General features: G+C 36.8%; 1 protein-coding gene across 2 annotated transcripts in view; it reads right to left on the bottom strand.

Annotated features, from left to right (window-relative positions):
* Positions 1-598: 598 nt before the first annotated feature.
* The window catches only part of hsd11b2.L (hydroxysteroid (11-beta) dehydrogenase 2 L homeolog), a 32,662-nt gene continuing 11,898 nt past the window's right edge, over positions 599-21,362 (bottom strand). The window contains 5 exon segments of one of the 2 annotated variants that reach the window (NM_001092593.1): positions 599-720; positions 748-1,108; positions 3,797-3,934; positions 5,362-5,547; positions 8,638-8,850. In NM_001092593.1, coding sequence (NP_001086062.1) covers positions 756-1,108; positions 3,797-3,934; positions 5,362-5,547; positions 8,638-8,850 — 890 coding nt within the window. In that variant the 3' untranslated portion in view covers positions 599-720; positions 748-755. 2 annotated transcript variants of the gene reach the window in all.

Genomic DNA, 21,362 nt, shown 5'->3' with positions numbered 1-21,362 from the left:
GTCAGGAGCAGGTGCAGTTGAAGGTGGTCTCACCTGGTTTCAGCTGTGCACCCCCCTGGGTCAGCGATTACAGGGATAAGGATCTAAAGTGGAGCAAGATGCCTCTTACCAACCCCACTGTACTACATTTGATTCTTACAACCATGTACAAATATGGCTGTTTGGGGGGGGCACATGGTTTGAAAGGGGTATTAACCAGGCTTTAAGCTGATGTTTGTTTTTTTCTTGTCTTAAACATAATATTTTTATTATATATAAACAGCTTCATGAAACCAAAGGCCCTAAATATTTCTTGATTCAACTCATCTAATGTATACAGTCACACAATCCCAATATTACTTTTCAGCTAAATAAAGAAAAATGGCTTTACTTGCACAAGATCCCATGGCTTTTATGTGACTTTGACTCAAACTTACTAATATTTCTAAGTGCTTTAGTTTGGCTTTGTATTCCAACAGTCATTTGCAAATAACAGAAAAATTTGGCATGAATTTATATTAAGTCAGATTTGTCCAGCCACCCTAGGCTGAAAATTACTGGAGTCTCATGCACAAGATATATTATATTAATTACCCCCTTTTTTTAGGTTGTTCAATCATTTGCTGGACCAGTAGCATTTTATTTTACACAAATGGTAAAATCCATATTTAAATGCAGAGGGGGGGGGGTGATTGTTTCTCGCTTTTTTTTATTTTTACTAGAAACATTTTGTTTTCCGATGAGCAGAGCATTTTAGTGCCCTCTGATTATTATTCCTATTCATTGCTCTTCTGTTTTCTGAGAGACCTTGGAAGGACCTTATTTTTAAGGAACAGACTTTTGCAGAAGTTGTCGCTTAGAGAATGGGGCAAATAAATTGCAATGAGGTAGAGAATCCATAAGTTCTTTCCGGCATAGTATTTTACTTTAGGATTCTCAGATAGTATGGCATCTACAATGCTATCTATAACTGGACTAAAGTCAGAACAGGCTGTGTCTCCAAATTTCAGGAACTTATTTTGGGTTTCTGTGATGTATTCCTCCCCGTATTCTTGGAGTAGTTCAGTCGGCAGATTGGCTAACAACTTTTTATGCTGGATCTCCCAGTGGATATGATTATCGTGAGCACCTAGAAATACACATTATTAGAAATGATTATTAATATTATTAGAAAACCAGAAAAGATACAAAGATTAAACATTTCTTATACATTTGAACATAACAAAAGGTAAAGTCAATGGAAATGATATTTCCTTGCCTGACATCACAGAACAAGGCTAACATTAATATCTCATGCAATCCCTTCTTGTAGTTACTCTATAGGTCTTCAGCTTATAGATACTCAGCAAAATGGGTAATTGCATAAATGCTGCACCAAGCGAGGTTTCTAGAGGGTCTATGCAAATACCTCCTTATGAGCTTTAGATGCCTATTGTGGAAGCTCTCTAAAGTCAGCTGCCTCCAAAAGCTCAAAGGTTTCATGGATTTAAAATAAATTAATAAAAAACTGCATACTTGCAAAATTACAAATGAGAGGGTACAATACAAAAAACAGGATGCTGGGTGTAAGTAAGAAGCCTTTACTTTATTGGGCCATTTATGATTTGCAGTGGGCATGACATTGTGTTTATCATGCAGAGTTAATAATGGTATAAGTGTCAAGTGCAACGGAATTAGGTGCAGGCTGCCAATAATTCCAGGGTTCCTTGTGTTCACTATTGCGTGCCCTGATGCTTGCCATAAGTTGCAAAAAGAGTTTATTTGGATGGAAGTGTCTTTGTGCACTTAATTTTGTATCTGTTTTAGTATTTTGTGTTAGATAATGAGCCCTCTATTTTACCACTGGATGTATTTAACACAACATGCCAACTTCAGTGTCCCCTTATACCATCTTACAGATTTAAGTTTATGGAAATACAGATATTTGTTTAATAGACTTTTATAAAAAGACCATTAGCTCAGTAACACTCTGAACCTACATCCTTAATTTGTTCTGTTCCCTGTTTAAGCACCGGGACAGAGCATATTTATCCTGGTCTGACCAAATAAATGTTTTCTTCAGAAATAAGCGCAAACTGTATTTTTCAGTCATTCTTGAACATAAGTAAAATACCCAGAAAATTATTTTATTGATGGTACAAGTTTAAAAGGCTGCATTTAAGGCTGGCAGCAGAGAGCAGTTAAAGGTTAATTGTGTTACAAAAACATTGTAAGTTATTGAACGATGGCTTAAATAACTACTTTTAAATGATAAAAGTTAAACGGAACAACGGCATTTCACCTTGTACTGATTTCTGGAGAGCAAATCACTGTGGGAATCGTGATGGAGGATGCAGCCAATCAGCAACGCAGCGTTGCTGGATATGCTTGCAAAATTATACATATATACATATATATATATCTATATATATACATACTGCTATGTGGCCCATAGAGACCCACAAATGGATATATAACAGACACAATTTCCATGGGCAAAACGAAGTAACAAAGAACAGTGTGAAATGCAATACAATCACTAAAATCCAGAAAACCACAAAAAACAATGCTTTTTTTTTTCATCTTGTGTAATCAGCAGTCAGAATAACAATTTCAATATTTTAGCTTGGCCAAATAGCTTTTACAGACCAAAACAAGCAAACAACACCTGCTCAGAGCTGAAAATGCAATAAAATGGCTAAAAATACACCAAAAATGTTATATAATCACCAAAAGGTATTGCACAGTGCGATTAGCGAATACATTGTTTTCACTTGCAAAAAAACCACAGGATGCAGTTTAAAAAAATAAAAAAACAGAAATGTGTGTACGCTTGGCAAAATAAGCGTTTTATGCATGTGCGTGCAAGTATGTGTGAGTGGTGCAAACCTCCCCCCCCCCAAAACAAATGTACAGTAGGTGTGTAAGTGTAAATGTGTATTAGTGTAAGGAGTGTTTGATTGGATCCGTGTCCAGGAAGGCTGGAGGCACTGCAGGAAGGTGCCTTCATGGTGATCCCGGTTGGAGGGCGTCACTAGGTGATCCGAGTCCTGCTAGTTGCCTAGGGGCTTCTGAGCAAGCGGGTAAAGATCGAAAAAAGCTGCTCCTCCGCCTGGAAGTGCTGCAGAACTTAGAATCTACTTTCTGGGGCACTTAGGTACTTTTATTCCCAGTACGTAGATTCTATGTGGCATTTAAAGTGTGAAATCTTTACTAAAATATACACCGATAGTCCTAGTTACTCTTGTCAGTTGAAAAGCAGTCATAACTATATAAACTGATTTCCTGCTTTTGAGAGATATAATCTTATCGTGCTATGCTGCACGGTAGAAAATTAGACCCCAAATAGCCTTGCAGTTAACTGCCTAAACCCTGAACATAGAAATATATACTATACTTTATTTTATTTCATTTAATTTTTAATTCGGATATGTTTACAAAACGCTGTAAAAGAATATGTAGTTTTCAAAAAAAGATTTCCAGAAAATAAAATTAAATATAGGTATAGGATCTACTATCCAGAATGCTTGGGGCCTGGGGTTTTCCAGATAAGGCATCTTTCTGTAAATTTGGATCTCCATACCTTAATCTCCTAAAAATTGATTATACATTAAATAAACCCAAACATGATTATTTTGCCACCAATATGGATTATTGCAGCTTTGTTAGTACTGTTTTATTATTACAGATAAAAAGGAAATCATTTTTAAATATTTGAATGATTAGTTTAAAATAGACTCTGAAGGAGATGGCCTTCCCAGAACTTTCTGGATAACGGGTTTCCAGATAAGGGATCCCATACCTGTATTATTAATTGTCAAATTGATTTGCTACCTACCTGTTTTGTATGATGCTGGAAGGATAACACTGACTTTCACTCCCCATGGCATTAGTTCATGGCGAAATATGTCCATAACTCGGTTCAGTGCAGCCTTTGATGATCCATATGCAGCCAGATAAGGAAAGGAATGCTCTCCTATAAACGAAAATGTTTTATTCAACCTTGACTTCAAAGCCCATCATGTAATATTAGCTTAACATGAAAATCTGACCTTTTCTGGGTTTTCAGGGCAAAAATTTGAGAAAATGCAAATTCCCCTTTTAATATAACCTTCAAACATGGAGTTATTTACTAAAGTCCAAATTTATTTCACATTTTATTTAAAAAAAAACACAACCAAACTCCCATGCCTGATTTAAGCTTATTTATTGATAAAAAATTCAATAGATCACGGAAAAACTCGATAAAATCGAGCAAAATCCCAAATTGCTCAAATTTTTCTGGCTTTTTTTCCTGAGTTTCTCTAGTTTTTGCCCAGAAAACCCAGAAAAGGTAAGATTTTCGGACTAAACCCAGCACAGACCATGAAAACTTTAAATAGAGATAGGTGCCTCTTCCATTGACTTATACAGGACCTCAACAGGTCTGAGATGGTAGATTTTCAGGTATAGGCTTTTTGCAGCATCGGGGTATAATAAATCTCTAAGTTTTTTTTTTCCTCTAAATATTTTAGTTTACTAGTAAAAAAAAGATTTTAACATTCGGATTTTAATAAATAACACCTGTAATGTAAACACTTCTAGAGCTCTGCAACTTTTAACAAAAAGACTTGCTTTCAAATAGATAGAGTCATTACATAATTAACCTCCTTTTTCTAATTCCATAACACCCTTTAAAAGTATATTTTCATATATTTATTTATATATATTTCCATTGTTAGCTGTCAGAGGTATGTCAGAGATATAACACAGAGCACTCCTGGCAACTATGTAATAAAGAAAAATAAGCCTTTACATAAATGGTAATATACCCTGTGCTGTGTCCTGTGAGACAAGCATAGTCAAAATTAGTACCTGTATATATATATATATATATATAATTCCTACCACGAAGCTTGACAGAAAAGAAATTGTCACGCAAATACTAGTCAACAGACTGCATGCAGGCACATGTAATTAACTTTTCAGAACTAAAGTAAATAATTCTTAGCAACTCTACACCATTTCACACAATAATATTTGCAGGGTGTGATTTACTAAGTGCATGGCAGAGTGCAAAGTGCACTAAATAGATACAATCGGCCATGTTTTTTGCACTTTGCAGAATTGCTGCAGGTCTCTGCTTTTCAAAACAGAGCACATGAATACAGAGTTGCCTGTGTTTGGCAGTGCTTATATGCACAAGTTAGGGAGCACTGGAGGGCACAAGCCACAAAGAAGACCTTTACTACCACCTGACATATGGCAGGGGCTGGGCTGTCTTGTGCCAACCAGTGTTGTGCTCTGCACCTTAAAGTGCTATTTAAGTGAGCACAAAGTGGTGCATTTTGTGTTTGTGCCACTCAAAGTAAATGACCCCTGCTGTATTCAGACCTAAGTAAGTGTTTTATTTAGTGTAGTTACCTGCTGGACTGCCTATTGTAACAATTCTTCCTTTGGCATAACGGATAAAAGGCAATAAAGCCTGGGTTAACTCCAGAGTACCAAAGAAATTGACATCCATACAGCCTTTGTAGGTGGACATCAGGGTCAACTCAGCATCTCCAAAGTGAGCACAGTATCCAGCATTGTTAACTAATGCCCAGAGACCTGACAAACCAAGAGAAAAACCTTGTTTAGAGTTCAATTAACAACAATAAACTGAATATGACAAAACATAATAACTACTTCAACAGACAGTTACTGCAGTTTAAATTGTTTTGGGATCTGTTATCCGTTAACCCATTATCCAGAAAGCTCCAAATTACGGAAAGGCTGTCTTCCATAGAGCACGTTTTACCCAGATAATCCAAATATTTAAAAATGATTTCCGTTTTCTCTGTGATAATAAAACAGTAGTTTGTACTTGATCACTACTGAGATTTGATTAATCCTTATTGGAAGCAAAAGCAGCCTATTGGATTTATTTAATGTTTACATGATTTTCTAGTAGATTAAGTTATGAAATTACAGAAAGATCCATTAGCCGGTAAACCCCAGGTCCCGAGCATCCTGGATATAGGCCCATACCTGTACTACCTCTCTAGGGTCTTTTTCCCCAGTGGCTTAGCAGCTAAAAGCAATGTGCTTCTAGGTTCACATAAAGAGATGTAAACAATTTCCTGGGCAGTCAGCAAGCCATAATATAAAATCATATAATTAAATCATCCAATTGACAATCCTGTATGCCCTTTTACATCAGGAGTTTATTCTTGGATTTGGACATTTTGATGTATATGTTGTAACACTACACTAAAAAATATGAAAAATATGAATGTACATTAAGGGGCTGATTTACTAAAACTCAAAATGTATCAATTTTTTTTCTGAAAACATAATCAACCTAACTCCCTTCAATGAATTTAACTCATTTATCAATAATTTTTCTAGAAAATGTCAAAACATCCAGCGTTGATTCCTATCATACGATTTTATCAAATTTTCGCTGCAAAACTCTGACTTTTTTTGATTATCCAGCACAGATCACAATGGCAAGAAACAACTTCAGGGACATCTGCCATTGAATCCTGCGTGACCTCGATAAGTTTGAGATGTAGTATTTTGGATTCAAATTTTTAGCAGCTTTGGGGTATGATAAATCTTTAAAAAATGTAAGTATTTTTTTTCCACTAAAAATTCAAATGTGCCACCTAAAACCTCGACCCAAAAAAATTGAGGTTTAATAAATCGGCCCCTAAAAGTTACATATAAGTCATGCTGATCTTTTTTTCGCTGAAAGGTCTGCTTTTGTAAATAAATGTTGCTGGAAGTTCTTAAACCCGACTGTCCCTTCTAGTTTCTAATGCTAATGGATTACTGCTGCAATAAGCACTGCGTATCTTGACAGCGCTATATAAATAAATGATGATGATATGGCAGCCCTTTCATAGATGAACATGGTGGATCAGAGAGGTCATGTAAAAGCATTGGGCCAACACTTTTGTGGCAAAATCATAAACAGCATGCAAAAAAATCTCTTCATAATTTATATTTTTCCAAGGACCGGGTAAACAAGTTATCAGCAGGCTGGACTGGGGAGAACTTTCACATTATTATCTGCAGGTTCCAGAGAATTGATCTTAAAGTAATTCAGTTGTTTAATTCTAAATGATAAATGGGGGGTTGAAAAGGCAGAAATCCTTTTAAATCAGAGTAGAACCTAATAGGCTTAACATTTTAGGGATTTATTTTTCTCACGAATGTAGCCAAATAATAGCAGTTAATGATGTAAGACATATGACTGCACTCAGTAATAGCGGGTGTGCAGTATAAAGGCCTGCTGTACATTCACCCTGCTCCATAACTTTTTTACACTTACTTATCAAGAGAGAGATCTTATTAAGTTTTGAACTGTTGGCAGGTTTGCCACAGAAAAAGCTGGCAACAGTCACACACATGCTGGCTCACATAAAAAAGGGCATTGTACTGTTTATTCCAGGAAATTTTCTGTTATCTGATTTTGGCTTACGTGTTTATTACAGGTTAAGGCTCATGAACCTCCTTTAGAGGAATGCAGTTCTTGTGTGGGAGAGGTGGTAAAATACAAACACACAAGTGAATGTCAAAGATTAATATCTAAAAATAAAAGAAACCACAACAGCAATTTGGCAGGTAAGGAGGAACTAGTAAATTATTATTGATAACTACTCTGGCCAACGGTTACTAAATGGTATTTTTTAAAAACAAAAGGATATAAGCCAAGCTACTTGTATATAAGAGACAACATTGCAGTTAAAGTGACATTATTCGGTCTTCCCATAAAGAGAAATATATTGGTTTTAGAATATGAACTGCAGATCTGGCAGAGGCTCTACTTCCCTTCCCTTCTGTGCCTCCAAAGAGCGAAACCAGGAATATTCCCAAAGCAATTGCCAATACAAATGCAAATTTAGGACTTGTGCTAGTAAATTACAGGGCAGCTTTATCAAAGTATGAGATTAGACTACACCACGTTCTATTGATTCCTATGGGATTGTTAGAATCATATTTATCAATAGGTGAGAGTTTATCATTTCATAAATATGATTCTAAAAATCCCACAGGAATGAGTACAAAGTGATTTTGTTTCTATGGTGAGGTTTAATCTCACATTTTGATAGAGCTGCCTCTGTGGGTGCAAACGGCATTATATGCTTTGTGGCAGTGTAGAAAACACTGTTAGTTTCCAGTTTATTAAGTGAAAGCCAACTTGCGTATGTGTGGGGGTGCAACATTCAAAGGAAAATAACAAGTCCGCTCAGAGCAGATGTGTCTGCAGTGTCATTACCTGTATCACATGACTATGTCATTGATTTACTCACCACGGAAACACCCTGTTCAAAGGTAAACTGTTCCTTGATATATTTATGTAGGTTTTGTATATTATTCTTCCAGTTCACAGAACAAAGCTAGATACAATGGGGTAAATTTATCAAAGAGTGAAGTTCTGCCACTAGAGTGAAATGCCGCAGCTCTCAATTCATTTCTATGGGATTTTGAAAGGCGTATTTATCAATGGGTGAAAGTGAAATTTCACCCTTTGATAAATACGCCTTTAAAAATCCCATAGAAATGAATGGGGAGCGGCGGAATTTCACTCTGGTGGCGGAACTTCACTATTAACTTCACTCTTAACTTCACTCTTTGATAAATATACCCCAATGCCTCCCATTAGGGAGGGAGCTGTAGTTAATGCCACTGACTAAGCATTAGTCATCTTACCTCTTCCAGCTGTGTGCAACTTTGTTGTCTGCTGAGCCTTCTTGATATCCTCTTGTTTGGTTAGGTCCATTTGTATGATTGTTAGGTTATCTGAACATATTTTTTTAAGTTTCTTGGCTCCGGGGCTTTCAAGATTCAATACAGTAGCGATGACTTTAAAACCCATGGAGTCCAGTTTATGAGCAGCAACGTTCCCAAATCCCGTATCACAGCCTGGAAACAAGTAGATTTGATAAGCTGGAGGTTAGAAAAAGGTTCTGTATAGACTCAATTAAAAAGAAAATCAACATTCAAGTTTTATATACAGGTATGGGATCCGTTCTCCACAAACCCGTTGAAAGCTCTCAATTACAGAAAAGCTGTCTCCCAGAGACTCCATTTTATCCTAATAATCCAAATTTTTAAAAATTATTTCCTTTTTCTCTATAATAATTAAACAGTACCTTGTACTTGATCCAAACTAAGATATAATTAATCCTTATTGGAAGCAAAACCAGCTTATTGGACTGATTTAATATTTAAGTTATTTCTAGTAGACTTAAAGGGGTGGTTCACATTTGAGTTAACTTCAGTGTCGGATTGGCCCACCAGGATACTGTATATGGAAAACTCCCGGTGGGCCCAGGTGTCAGTGGACCTCTTGCTGCTAAACTTTTGGCCTATTTCATGGTCATTCCCTATTTATTTATGAGAAAAAGAGGCTTAATAATGGAAGAATAGAGTATATTATGTAGAGACTAGGAGAATAAAGAGGTTGAGTGAGGAGAGGAAGTATAATAGTTTAGAAAGTGGGCCCTCGGCCTAAGGTCTCTGGTGGGCCCCTGGCATCCTGGTCTGACACTGGATAACTCTTAGTATGATGTAGAGAGCAATGTTCTGACACAATTTGCAATTGACTTTCATTTTTATTTAAGGTGTTTGAGTTATTTATCGTTTTATTCAATATCTCTTCAATTTGCATTTTAAGCAATATAGTTGCTAGGGTGCAAATTCCCCTAGCAACCATGCATTGATTTGAATAAAACACTAGCATATGAATAGGAGAGGGGCTGAATAGAAATATGAGAAATACCAAGTAGCAATAACAATACATTTGTAGCCTTACAGAGCATTTGTTTTATTTAGAAGGGGGTCAGCGACGCCGAGTCAGAAAAAGGCAAATAATTATAAAAAATAAATAATGAAAATCAATTGAACAGTTGCTTAGAATTGGCCCTTCTATAACATACTAAAATTACCTTAAAGGTGAACCACCCATTTAAGGTATGAAGATCTGAATTATGGAAAGATCTGTTATCTGGAAAACCCCAGGTCCCGAGCATTCTGGATAACAGGTCCCATACCTATACCAAGGGAAAAATACCCAACACCCATGAAGCTCTGTTCTTTAATGTACCACTCGGCTCTGTTGCCCCAAAGTAGCCGAAACTGGAGAATTGTGAAGGAATAATCTGCCAATGTCATTTCTACTAAGTAAAATAACTAGGTATGCTTCTGACTAACAACCCCAATGTGTGAAGCATTTCTTATCATGTTTCATGAACTATTTCCAGTTTTTCTATGTCTTTCTCCTTCTATATAGAATCTATATCACTATTATTAATAACGTATTTATTAAGTGTCATTATATTTCACAGCACTTTAGAGAAATTGGTGTATACATCAACATACAAATCACATACAAAAAAACAATAACCAATACAAGAAGTAAAGAGGGGTATGTCCAAAAGAGCCAATTTCAAAGCGGTGGTCTTTATACATTAATAGAGATTACTGCTTGCAATCCTTGAACTTGGCCTCTTCAGCAAAGACAGCCACTCTCTATGTGTGGGATCAGTCACCCACCAAGGGAAAATCACATCGGAGCTAGTTCAGATATAAATCAGACCATTGGCCAGTACACATGTTCTGATCTTTGGTCCAGGAGCCAAGCTTTCAAATGAGCCTTAAATGGATTATTATTTAAAACAAAAGTAAACATAAATGTACAGGACGTTTTGTCATCAAGCAGGGGCAGCAACATTTCTGAAACTACCATTGAATTAGATTGGATCTGAATCACAGTTGGGTTTTCATATATTTTGTCAGCCATGCCAGATGTGATTTAGTATTGCCAACTTAAAGTACTTTGTGTCTTTACCCTAAAAAAAAAGTATTAGCAAAAGTAGAATTGGTGTTACAGAATTTTGTAGCTGGATCATTTTCTGTTAACAATATGCTTTTAGTAAGCTTTAGCATGCCTGTGAGAAAAATCTAAACCCTGCGACCAATTTCAGTACCTAGGATCTGGGATACTATGAGAAACAATGAAGAACATATGTTGCCTATTCAAAGTCTAACTTCTATCACACAGTATTACATTTAATGATGTATTTTCTCACTGTATACAGCTGCAAGTTAAAACAGTTGGCACAGTTAAGTTATATGCTATAAAATGATCTTGGCCCAATTTCAATCTATGCTTAAAGTTTTATTATTAATGATCGAGGCAAATAACATATACTGTATATATGTTTACATTTACTATTCAAATAATAGAGGTGTAGTGGTTTTTCCATTTGTGGTGTTGCTCTACACATTTAAAGGGATGGCACTTTTAAAACTATGGGTGTGTGGAAAACCTATTGTGAAGAACGTACCTGGTGGTCTAGTGGGGGGACGGCAGGGACGCCTGCCGCCCCCTTGGCAGGAACGCCCGGGGGCGCCCACCGCATCATGCGGTCTCTGTTAGGCCGCGCGGCGCGATCTTGTGAAGTTTAAAGTTGCAGGCACGCTGGCGTGATGACGCCAGCGCGCAATTTGAACTGTATTCAAAGCTCATTAGGGCTAAGAGACCTTGCCCGTGATAGGATCTTGTTCCTGGTGCTTTGTGAGCTTATAATTCTGATTCTGGTTTTGACTCCTGCCTGGCTAAACGACTATCCTGATTCTATATCTGACCCTTGCCTGAATATCGACTACCCTTCGGCTGAACCCTCCTGTCTGATTCATTACCCGGTTTTGACCTTTGCCTGCCTGATTACGATTGATATCTGCCTGCCTCGACCCGTCCTTTTCTGACGACGATTCTGGTTTCCTGTTTTGTACAGTGACCCTTGGCCTAAAGACTCTAGCCCCTCAGTCGTGCCCCTCTGCTTATCCAGAACCTCTAGCCTTGCACCTTTCGTTTAAGTCCTGGTGGCATCCAAGTAGCTGAGGGCTCCTCCCGAGGCCAAAGGCGGTCACACTACAGGTGAAGCACGAGCCGAGACCAGGGTGCTTGGCATTTGTTCTGGTGTTGGGTGCCGACCGTGACACCTATAAACATATTTCCAAAAAGGTACTGTGACATTCAGATGACTACCCCCTTTTTCTGACCGTTAGCCCAACTCAAAACATAGTACCAACGCTGCTTTAAACATTAATTGGTGCTATGTAATTAAACCAGAGAGACAGTGAAATATTATCTGTATATAAAAATACTTCTTTAAAATGAACGAACAGTAAATCCAGCCAACAATAAGAAAATCTGCTGATGCAAATACAAGCCATTCTCTGCACTGGAAATGTACATGAACTTTGAGGAAAAATGCCACCATTGCAGAAAAAACTGGAATATTTTCAATATGATTTTCTTTGAGGGAAACAGCATTACTATAGACATTATGTTAACAAGTTCTGATTTTGCAGTGCTCCAAAATCAGAAGCCTAAGATGCCTTTTCCCATCGCCTTTCTGAGCAGATCAGAATAAGTCTCTGTTTTCATAGAGATTCTGCCATCATGTGGGCTGGCAGGCTGTTTTGCAGACCAAAACATAGAACCACTAAACCTAGATGCCACAAACTGTGCCTGGTGCTGCCAGACTTGTATACTTCCTTTTAAGACAGCTAGTTATACAAACTAGTAATTTTTCATGTATATATTGCAATAGAGGCAAAGTTAACAATCTTTGCATGCTAAAACTGCTGTTTTTCCCTATACTAAATATTTGGCAAGTGGCACTGGATAATATTACGGATAATATTATGAAACATCTGGCCTAGATGGAATTCTGCCATAGGAGTTCAGAATACTGGCAGTCACAAGCTTATTTTTAGATTTTGGACTTAAGGAAAATGTTCAAACCACAAATAAATTTCTCCTAACTTTACAAATATGGAACAGGACTTTCTGTATGTATCATGGACCCCACTGCACACCTTTATGGGTTCTCTTGGCTGTCCATGTATCTAATTAAAGACAACCTGGTTTTGTCTATATCTGCAGGCTCTAGACAAAGCAAAAGGGAAGATTCAGACTTTAGTGACAGCTTTAGTTATGAATTTAGCTGGCTGTACTGGCAAGGCCTACCAGGCATCTTCCACCTTCTAAAAAAAAATTGCAGTGCCTTACAAAAAGTGATCTGACTCCTGGCAATTTCTCACATTTTATTAAATAAATAATCATAAACTCCATATTTGTTTTATGTGATGCTTTTATTCAAAGTATTGAAACTCAAAATTATTTAAAAACATCAAAGATCTGAAAGAAGCTGTTTGTATACGTGAATAAGATGTTGTACAAACACAGCATTCCTTATAACTTATTGTGCAAAAGGGATATGGTTTTTTATTCATAGACAATAATTTACAGTTTTTATTTGTTTTAATAAAAACAAACAGAGCACAGCTGAAAAGGGCATATCCTCTAGGAGTCCATTTTTTTCTTTTAGTTCAGTTCTTCATGTAGTATGCTTTCTCCATTTAGAAAATCATCTTTTTTATAATTAAGCCAATGGCCCGATTACTATGTATGTCTCTTACAGTGCTAGTAACCCTTTCAGTTATAAGGAACCAATTTATGCTACTATGTCATTTTTACATTAGGATGGTTGGCTTTAACAATGAGATTAATATAGCCGACTTTCAGGTGTGTAAATGAATTGGGTTAATTTCCTATATATTTATTCACAGGACTTATTAATTTATGTAAGAGTGCCTGTAAAGGACTGTCAAATGCTCCAATACATATATAAGCTATAGAGGTACCAACAGACATTCCTTTCTATTCCCCTTATATAGTGTTATTGGTTCAGAAGTGCATGGAACTCCATGGATGGCCTGTGGATTATGGTAAATTATTATGGCATTGCTGTTGTTATATAAATTAAATATTAACAGGCATTGAATGTTTTCCCTCCATCTGATTTTTTGGTTTGAATGTATCAGATCATACGTAAATATCATTTAGAAGGGTCTATTTAAACAGAGGTACTTGATGTCCTGTCAATAATGATTAAGAGATTGGTCACAATTCCCCTGCAAGGATGGATTTAATTGTTCTGCATTGTTCTGTCTCACAAAGGATGCTTTTAAAGAATACGTAAACTCCTAAAACTGAATGTGGGTAGACATGCCATATTTATACATTGAACTTTCTGCAACAGCCAAAAGTTTCACTAACTTTACAATAGTAATGATTTCTGACTTCCCAGTTGTGCACAGGGTTCAGCATCTTGAATTTTGTGTCACTGACATGCTTGGTGTGAGCACCATTGACACTAACAGGCCTTTATTTATGTGGCACTGTATCAAAATTCTTTACAAAACTGAAGTTGCCATTGGCTACATCTACTGTAACACCACCGCCCAACTTCCTACATTATTTAAAGTAAGCATCTCTGTATTATTTTAAATGGAATGCCTTAAAAATAATTCCCCTTTAGGAGTTATCTACTGTATAAATGCCAGGTTGACGATTCAGACACTAAATTAAACTTTTCCCAAAACCACTGGTACCATAACAGATGGTGGGAAACCCTAGAAATAATGTCCTTGCCAAAACTAAAATATGGTCTTCTCATGAATATTATCCACTAGAAGCCAGGAGCACATTATCTTCAATGTTCTGTGCCCTGTGTCAGACACTGAAATATTCTTGGGCTTGGCCTTCTGTATTACAGTAACACTTGCTTCTCTTTTGTATACACAATATAAAAAATAAAGCATTTGCTTTTTCTGAGTTTCCTATAAGCAAAATATTTCCATTTTATTAGCTCTATCCTCTCAGATCACACCTTTTTAGTACTTACATAGAGTTGACTGTCTAATATTTGTAAAACATAAAATTAGTTTTGCAATATTTAAAAATTACATTAACATTATTTACACCTGAAAATAAGTTAGTACAGGTAAGGGATCTGGTATCCAGAAAGCTTCAAATGATGGGAAGGCCATAAACAATTATATTTTTGGAAAATGATTTCCTTTTTCTCTGTAATAATCAAACAGTACCTTGTACTTGATCTCAATTAAGTTATAATTAATTTTTATTTGAGGCAAAACAATCCTATTGGGTTTAAATGGAGATTCTCATTCATCCAGGTCATGATATACAGTATCTAGTAGAGTTAAGTCTAAAGCAACTGGATTTTCTGAGTTTTCTTGAAAATGTTTCACCATTCATTCGAACGGATTGGAAAGAAAGTCTAGTTGCTTTAGACTTAGCTCTACTAGTTATCCTATCCTATTGGGTTTAATTAATTATTTCATTATTTTTTAGCAAACTTCAGGGATGGATCCAAATTACTGAAAGACCTCTTATCCGGAAAACCGAAGGTCCAGAGCATTCTGGATTGCAGGTCCCATACCTGTATTGTAATTGGCTGAAGACCTGTACTGTGGAGCATGCAGTTCATTTAGGAAACTACACTAGCACTAAATTAATTTGATAAAAAACACTAAAAAAATACATACATTTTATAGAGAAAAAAATGATAGGGAAGGAAATACTTCAGACTATGTACAAAACTAAACAGGACACATTAAACACAGTTGTTTTTAAAGACAGCTGCTTTCTAACTTTATCTGCTGGAAGTACATAAAGTGTGACACCACCAAGAATAATCATGTGGCCTGGACAGAACTTTAGATGGATGCAATATTGTGAAAATATCCATTCAGCTGTTCAAGATCAAATGTAAATATGTTATCCTGGGAAATATGATGGCTTTCTACACATTTATATGGGTATCAAGATGTACTGAGATGCATCTCTATTTAAAAGTCTTCCAGAAACTTTATTACAGTTTGTCAGCTATGAAAGATATATATTGTTTCAGAGTTATAGAATGTTAGACACATTAATTTACAACTCAATAAAATCAAACGAAAACTCGAATTGCACAAAGTTTTCGGACTTTACTCCCGAATCTCTAAATTTCTTCAGGTTATTTCCCGAAAACCCTGAATTTTTGGGATTATCGGGCTAAATCCATCGCAGACCGCGATATCTTCAAATTGGGATAGGCACATCTCCTATTGACATACATGACCTTGACAGGTCTAAGATGCCGAGTTTTTGGATTCTGTCTTTTACAGCATCGGGGTATAATAAAGCTCGAGTTTTAGTAAACAACCCCATAAAAGTTACTAAAAACTTACTATGAAAAAAAACATAATATTAATCTTATCAACATTTATTTGGTGCTAATTTACAAAACAAGTGCAAAGATAGGAGCAGTCTGACACATTTCTTTATGCCATTGCAATTAGTTCCATGACAGTAATATATTTTCATTGGGTTAAAAGCTATAACATCAGCCTAAAGCATTTACAAATCATGCTTACTTATCATAACTTTTCCTGCAAAAGCATTTTTTTCCCATAATTTTGAGCATGTTTATCAAAAATCCTGTATGGGTTAAAAACAATCTCAGGGAAGAGTAGCAAATGCCATTTTTCCATGGAGCATATTATTTCTTTTTCTCTGTAATAACATATGCAAAGCTGCATAAATACATAAATACATATTGGTGGCAAAACAATGCTATTGGTTTTAATGGTTAATTGTTTTAAGTAGACTTAAAGGTAATAGCACACGGGACATTTGTTGCCCCACTATAGTGCAACACAAACAATACATCTTTTGTTTTCTTCCCACCACCTATCATTGAAATCGCCAGTGGTGAAACATATGTGCACAAAGTTGTCCCAAGTTTTTATGCAAAGCACCGTCTGTGTTTCATCATAGGAAATTTGAATGCTAGCTGATGGGTATGAAACAAGGGACGTTTTGCCTCCCAATCATTATATATATATATATATATATATATATATATATATATATATATATATATATCTATATCTATCTATATATAGATATATATATGATGCCATTCATATACTAGTAGTTGTTCTGGTAGGGCTATTTGGGGTTATTTGTGAATTCTTCCTATTTAAAGGAGAATTAAATTTCCAATCCATGGGGGGTGCCTTCCTTCTTTTTTCAGGCAGGTGCACATGTGAGTTAAAAGCCAGACTTTAACAAAAAAGTTGGCTTTTTCACTCCATTTTACATGGGCAGGACACTGGATTTTGAAGAAAGAAGAAGGGAGGAACAGGATCACTCACAAGAGCACCGGGCAGGTGCAGTTTTCTGCTAACAGGAGCACCTGCCCAGGGTTTCAATTAAGTTATTACAAACCTTGGGAGGTGCCCTAACATTTGTCACCAGAATAGAAATTTAAAGTGTATCAAGTAACATGAATTTTTTTTTTTGCAGTATTATGCTGCTAGATCCAAACCTGTGATAATAGGTCTATAAAAACAATAATTCAGGACAAGCTACCACAGCTCAGCAAGTTATTTAAGTTTGTACTCATTTAGGCTGGTAAGACATGACAATAAATGGTTAAATTATTTTCTTATGTGTTGATCTCCAGTATTCCCCTCATCACATTAATCTATCAGACTGGATTTTATCATTTGGAATTTCATGACCACACATATCTGTGACAGAAAAAAAACCCATAAATCATCACAGCCAAATGGGAACATTGCATTGCATTGAGATACATCCATAAGAATGATACTTTCAAGAACAGCTGTCTGCTTATTCATTGTGCCATCTGTCCTGTGAAAAAGACTGGCAGAACTAGTTGTACAACAGGTGAGGCTACAATGATAAAACAATCCATAGTACAGTGAGTTCTCATGGAATATCACTCACAAACATCCTCCCTTAATTCAGGATGAGACTTTTCTGGCCTCCGCCCTAATGCTTAATGGTTGGAAATTTAATGAAATGTAATATGAATTGGTGTAGCATTAAGCAGTGGTGCATCCAGGCTCCCAGCCAGGGACCCCGTCCTGGCAAACTTGTGCCTCTCGCACTGTGAATGTGCTTGCTCAAAAAATATCCAGTCCTCCTGTCCACAACTTACCATCTCTGCATCTCTTGGGGCCCCCAACGGGGCTAGGACCCAGGTTCAATTGCATCTGAAAAGTGAGGGTAATATCTAGGTAATATCTAGTTATAAATAATTTATTTGCTTCTATGTGCTGGCAGGCAAAGGCCTTTGGTGGCTGCATTCTTTGAAAGATATGACTTTCTCTCTACACCAGCAGCTCAACAAGCCACCAGTCCATACAGATGGGATAGAAAACCTACACAATAACAAGCCAAGGGGCTGTTAAGTCACAATTGGCACAAGACCTATTAGTAATGTGCGGGCCGACCCGAAGCCCACGGGTCGGGTGGGTTTGGGTCGACTTCCAAACAAAGTTTCCACAATAGGCCTCCTAGTGTCCCACTTCTCCCAGGCACGCTCCTTTTAATATACTCGACCACCTCCTTCCATTATGTCCGGGCAAACCGGGCGGGGTGGGCAGATGTATGATTTGGTTGTGGAGTGCACGTTGGGTACTTAAAGCAAGAAAGCTAAATTAAATTCTGTTGATCTGGTTTAATCTAAATCCGTTTCTGAGATTTCAGTTGGTAAGAGCCACACAAAAATTCATCATTTTATAAATATGAATGAATAGAAAGTGGGTGAGTTGAGAATGCTAATGACTCAAACAACAATACAAAATAGATAATTATGGTGAATTTAAAAATTGCTTAGCATTGGTCCTTCTACAATATACTTAAATGTCTAATAAAGTTAAACATCCTGTTAAAGCAATAAAGCTAAATTAAATTATGTTGATCTGGTTTAATCTAAATCAGTTTCTGAGATTTCAGTCAAGCTGCACAAAAAAAAAATCAATTAATAAAAAAAAATGGTCACATGGAAGTTTATCTTGACACACGAGGGCAGATTTATCAAAGCGCAAGAATAGAGCTCATCACAGTTCCTATGGGAATTTTAGAGGTGTTTTTGTGTGGTGAGCTCTAATTTTACATGTTGATAAATCTGCCCCATGGTATTTAAGATTTGCGCACACTTTCATTTATACATAAATATACAAATTAAACTACAAACACCTAAAACAAAACAAAAAGGGAAGTAAAAATATATATTATTTGCACAGGTGCAAGGAAAACTGGTTATCTGGAACCTTTTTAAATAAACAGAAGCAAATATACCCCTGAAAAGATTAAAAGGCATTGCAAGATAAAAGGCTTTTAAAAAGCAAAATAAACTTTGGAAGCAAGCAAAAATAAATGTATCAATTTCAAAGATTACGCCCCCTGAGATAAATCTCATATTGCTAGAAATTCTGACCACTATAAAGGATATGTATGCATAACAAGAGTCAAGAGTGAGTTTATTGTCATTTCATCCATATACATTTGTACAGTACACAGTGAAACAAAACAACGTTCCTCTACGACCATGGTGCTACACAAAACAACATAGATGTACCAGACAACAGACAAAAAGTGCAAGTGCAAAAATATGCAACGCCTGCAAGACAGGTAAGCACAGTGCAGGGACAGGACAAGAAAGTGCATATTCAGCAGGTAATATGTTAAGTAAATAATGCTAAACGTCAGACATGATGGGTGTATCATTGTGATATGATCGTAGTAAGAACATGATAAATAACATGACAAAGTGCAGATGTGCTCATAGGGAACAACTGTATACAATGGCTATTCATCCATACAATGGCGTACAGTGGCTGTGTAATGTTGTGGTATATAGTAAGGTCAGATGGAGTATGTGTGAGAGAGAGATCTGTCCAGTCCCTGAGTATTCAGGAGCCTTATGGCTTGGGGGAAGAAACTGTTACACAGTCTGGTAGTGAGGGCGGTAGTGAGGGCCCTAATGCTTTGGTACCTTTTTCCAGATGGCAGGAGTGTGAACAGTGAGTGTGAGGAGTGTGTTGAATCAGCCACAATGCTGGTGGCTTTACAGATGCAGCGAGTGGTGTAAATGTCTGTGATGGAAGGAAGAGAGACACCTATGATCTTCTCTGCTGTCTTCACTATCCTCTGTAGGGTCTTGCGCTCCATGACAGTGCAGTTCCCAGCCCAGACAGTGATACAGCTGCTCAGGATGATCTCGATAGTCCCTCTGTAGAAGGTTTTGAGTATGGAAGTAGAGGCGCTGTTGGGCTTTCTTGTTGTGGGACCAGGTGAGCTTCTCTGCCAGGTGGACACCAAGGAATTTGGTGCTTTTGACGATTTCCACATTAGAGCCGTCGATGTACAGTGGCAGGTGGTCACTCCTAGTCTTCCTAAAGTCAACAACCATCTCCTTTGTTTTGTCTACATTGAGAGACAGGTTTTTGGCTCTGCACCCGTCTGTTAACCGCTGCACCTCCTCTCTGTATGGTGACTCGCCATTATTGCTGATGAGACCCACCACGGTTGTGTCATCATTATGTGCTTCGTTGTTTGTGCCCAAAGGTGTGATGATTAAAGGTGTAGTTCAACTTTTAGTTAAAGAATGGCCAATTCTAAGCAACTTTTCAATTCATCTTCATTATTTGTTTTTTTTACAGTTTTTTAATTATTTGCTTTTTCCTTTTGACTCTTTCCAGTTTCAAGCTCTTTCAAGCCTCTGACTAAAAGTTAATTATCGCAAAAACTACAGTAAAAAATTGAAACCACTTGCACATTGTCTCAGTATATTACTCTCTACATCATTCTAAAAGTTAACTCAAAGGTGAACAACCCCTTTAAAGCTTTCTTTGGCTCACATCAGAATGTCAGTCATACAAACATAAACCCATATATAGCACTGTCAAATGATACGCAAATAACTTTGGCCATTCTGAAAGAAACATGCAGCCAATGGGCAAAACTCTGATCAGAAAATCAACAGTGTTGGACTATAACCATATTGTAGTGGAGCAGGCACTTCAATGACCATTTTTCCAGACAGACATGTAAAATGATTAGTAGTTTATTAGGTACATAAGGATACAGCCTTACGCGTTTCGTAGCTTACTGTGCAATATGTCTCCTACATAAGTATTGTTTATATCAGCCTTGTCTTCTACAGAAGTATAGATTTTCTATAACTTGTCTCCTACAGAAGTATAGCTTGTATATAGCTTGTCTCCTACATATGTCTAGCTGGTATATAGCTTGTCTCCTACAGAAGTATAGCTTGTATATAGCTTGTCTCCTACATACAGTATGTATAGCTGGTATATAGCTTGTCTACTACAGAAGTATAGCTTGTATATAGTTTGTCTCCTACATATATATAGTTTGTATATAGCTTGTGTCCTACAGAAGTATTGCTTGTATACAGCTTGCCTCCTACAGAAGTTTAGCTTCTGAAGTACTAGAACAGTAAATGCTCCAATCTTGGCACAAAAAGACTGATTACATTTAGCAACACAAATGTCTATGTACTGCTACATGTGTGTGTGTCAATCTGTATGGTTTTTTTTACTCCATGGAATAGGAAACATTAGCCTGGTTTAATGCCACACATAATTGTGCTTTAAGAACATTCTTTGGATATCTGGATCTCCAAATTAGAACATAATTCTTATCAGTTTCCTACTTCTATGAGAGAATTTCA

This window comes from Xenopus laevis, chromosome 4L (genome assembly GCF_017654675.1).
Source record: "Xenopus laevis strain J_2021 chromosome 4L, Xenopus_laevis_v10.1, whole genome shotgun sequence".
Lineage (NCBI taxonomy): Eukaryota > Metazoa > Chordata > Amphibia > Anura > Pipidae > Xenopus > Xenopus laevis.
Note: the sequence above shows the minus strand (reverse complement) of the source record. Positions and strands in the feature narration are given on the sequence as shown.